Here is a 2,640-nt window from a genome sequence, read left to right as displayed (position 1 = left end):
ATAAGTTTACTATTGTAATCTTTTGGAGGAAACAATAAAGAGTATCTATCTATCTTTATTCTATACAGATTCTCTGTATTGTCAGAATACGATTTCGTTTACATCTAACTTTAGACACATTTCCTTTTATAAATGCAATTCGATGGTCTTATTTCACGAAAATAATTTGTCACCGTTATTCACAAGATCTTTGTTCTGACACCGAATGAGAATGTTCTAAAAAAAGAACATTGTTATAAAAATTCGTTTGTAGCATAAAATATAATGTTGTTAATATTTTTTTTCTCCGACTCTCTTGCCTCTAGACAAAATACTCTTTGTATCTAGTCAACTAATCAATTCAAGAACACAAAGTTCGTTGTCGAAATACGTTCTATTTTTAAAATATTTCCACTGTGAGTCTGTGGATGATAATGGACGCTTTATGAAAATAATTTGTCATCGATATTTGAAAGACTTTTTGATGTCCCGAATGAAGATGTTTTAAAAATAGAATAATTTTTTGTATCAAGTTCGAATACAATTTCATACAAGTAACAGTATTGACTTGGCATCTGTAAGATTAAAATTGTATCTATAATTTTAAAATTGTATCTATAATTTGAGTCAGTGAGTGACCGCGCTAACAAACGGTCGGTGCATTAAGGAGCTGTTAAAAATGGCCTCTAATGTGATTAAATGTAATTCGTGTAATGTAGTTATAAATGAAGTATTAGCGTTCATTATAAACAAAGTGGATGTTATGGACGAAAAAAGTATACATTTAATATGTAATAGTGCTTTCTCACCGGAGGATATATCGACCGCAAAAAGTATGCTGTTCGACTCAATACCGACTGCAAAACGCAAGATACGTCGCAAGCAGGGGAAGAATGTGCGAGAACTGGACGATATTATAGATCTAATAAAAAGTACGAACACCGAGGATATGCCTATTTTTGTTGCCAAAGATTTGCATAAACTCCCGCCGGTCACATTCGACCATGTAGATGTTACGGGTCTTTTAAAAGATATTGTAATGCTGAAAACTGATCTTAAACACGTTCATGAAAACTATGTCACTGTCGATGACTATAATCAGTTGAAGATGGGTATGGAAAATTTAATGCATGCGTCTGTCATAAATGATTTTCAATATATAAATAAAAAGCGAGGAGCGCAATTTGGAAACAGTTTTACATGTGATAGTGGGCCTATGGGATTGCAAAATATTCCTGTATCTAATACAGATGAAAAAATTTGTGACAACAAAATCTTATCACCGCAAAAAAAATACTAAAAGTGTGATGGAGGGTACAACACAAACTTTGGATTATGAGAATCAACAGCGCATGACGGTATCAATCGAAAAACCAGTTTCGAGCGCGAAAACGGGACCTACCATGAATGTAAAAGTCACTGGAGTGAGAAGGAATCGAGATCGATCACGTATTATGGCAGAGGTACTAAGCCCAACTAATACGAAAGAAGGAGAACCAATAGTAACAAAAAACGATTGGACGTATGTTACTAAGAAAAAGGTTAAGAAATACAGATTTATAGGACAATTGGGAAAGGCGTCTACGGATGCGAACGGAAGGTTTAAGGCAGCTGAAATTAAAGTACCACTTTTTATATCTAACGTATCAAAAGATACGAAGGAAGAGGACATAAGTGAGTACATAAAAAAGAAGACAGGTGATATAGTTACTTTATATAAAATAAACACGAAAAAAGAAAGATCTTACAATTGTTATAAATTGTTTGTTTCTAAAAATAAAATACAGCAGTTTTTGAATGATGAAATTTGGCCGGATGGTATATCTTTCAGACGTTATGTCTACCTAAAACATCCAGTTGGTAAAGGTGAAAATAATAATAATAAAAATGAATAAGAAAAAAGATATAACGCAATTTGTAACTTATAATTGTAAGTCAATTAAGCGTTCTATTGAAGACGTTAGACGCTTGTGTCAGACTACTGACCTGGTGGCACTTCAAGAGACTTGGTTGCTTCCACATGATATTCCCTACCTAGGACAGGTTCACGACGAATTTGAATATACAGGTAAGTCGGCTGTGGATACATCCGCGGGAATACTTCGTGGAAGGCCATACGGCGGCGTAGCTCTGTTATGGCGTAAGAACGTGATTCACGAAGTGTCTATTATTCAATGTGAGAGTGTGAGACTTGCGGCGATTAGGGCCTCGATCACTGATCGATCTATACTTGTATTCAGCGTATATATGCCTACCGACGCAACTGACAATTTACCTGAGTTCGCCCAGTGTTTAAGTGAAATAAATTCGATTATTCAGAGTACGGATGTTGAAGCTGTTTATATACTGGGGGATTTTAACGCACATCCCGGTGAATTATTTGCTAATGAGTTATCTAATTTTTGTAGTGATCAAAACTGGACATGTGCTGACATTGAATTATTAGGACTAGACTCACAAAGTTATACATTTATAAGTGACGCTCATGGCTGTACACGATGGTTGGACCACTGTATTGTTACACAGGCGGCCTGGAGTACGGTTACAGATGTAAATGTGGGTCGGGATATTTATTGGTCGGATCATTTGCCATTAATTTTGAATTGTGATCTTAGTGTTGTCAGACAAAAAGTGTCACTGACGACACAGTATAATAGTTGT

At 35.2% G+C, this 2,640-nt stretch overlaps 1 protein-coding gene across 1 annotated transcript; it reads left to right on the top strand.

The window, feature by feature from the left end:
* The first annotated feature begins 608 nt into the window (after positions 1-608).
* On the top strand, positions 609-2,296 carry LOC128201750 (uncharacterized). The gene is given in 2 exon segments (XM_052899618.1): positions 609-1,269; positions 1,271-2,296. Coding segments are annotated over 2 exon segments (1,215 nt in total). The 5' UTR covers positions 609-658; the 3' UTR covers positions 1,875-2,296.
* The last annotated feature ends 344 nt before the right edge of the window (positions 2,297-2,640 follow it).

Source organism: Galleria mellonella, unplaced genomic scaffold (assembly GCF_026898425.1).
Source record: "Galleria mellonella isolate WM207_F2 unplaced genomic scaffold, CSIRO_AGI_GalMel_v1 utg59, whole genome shotgun sequence".
Lineage (NCBI taxonomy): Eukaryota > Metazoa > Arthropoda > Insecta > Lepidoptera > Pyralidae > Galleria > Galleria mellonella.
The sequence above is the reverse complement of the archived record's forward strand: the minus strand, read 5'-3'. Positions and strand labels throughout refer to the sequence as shown.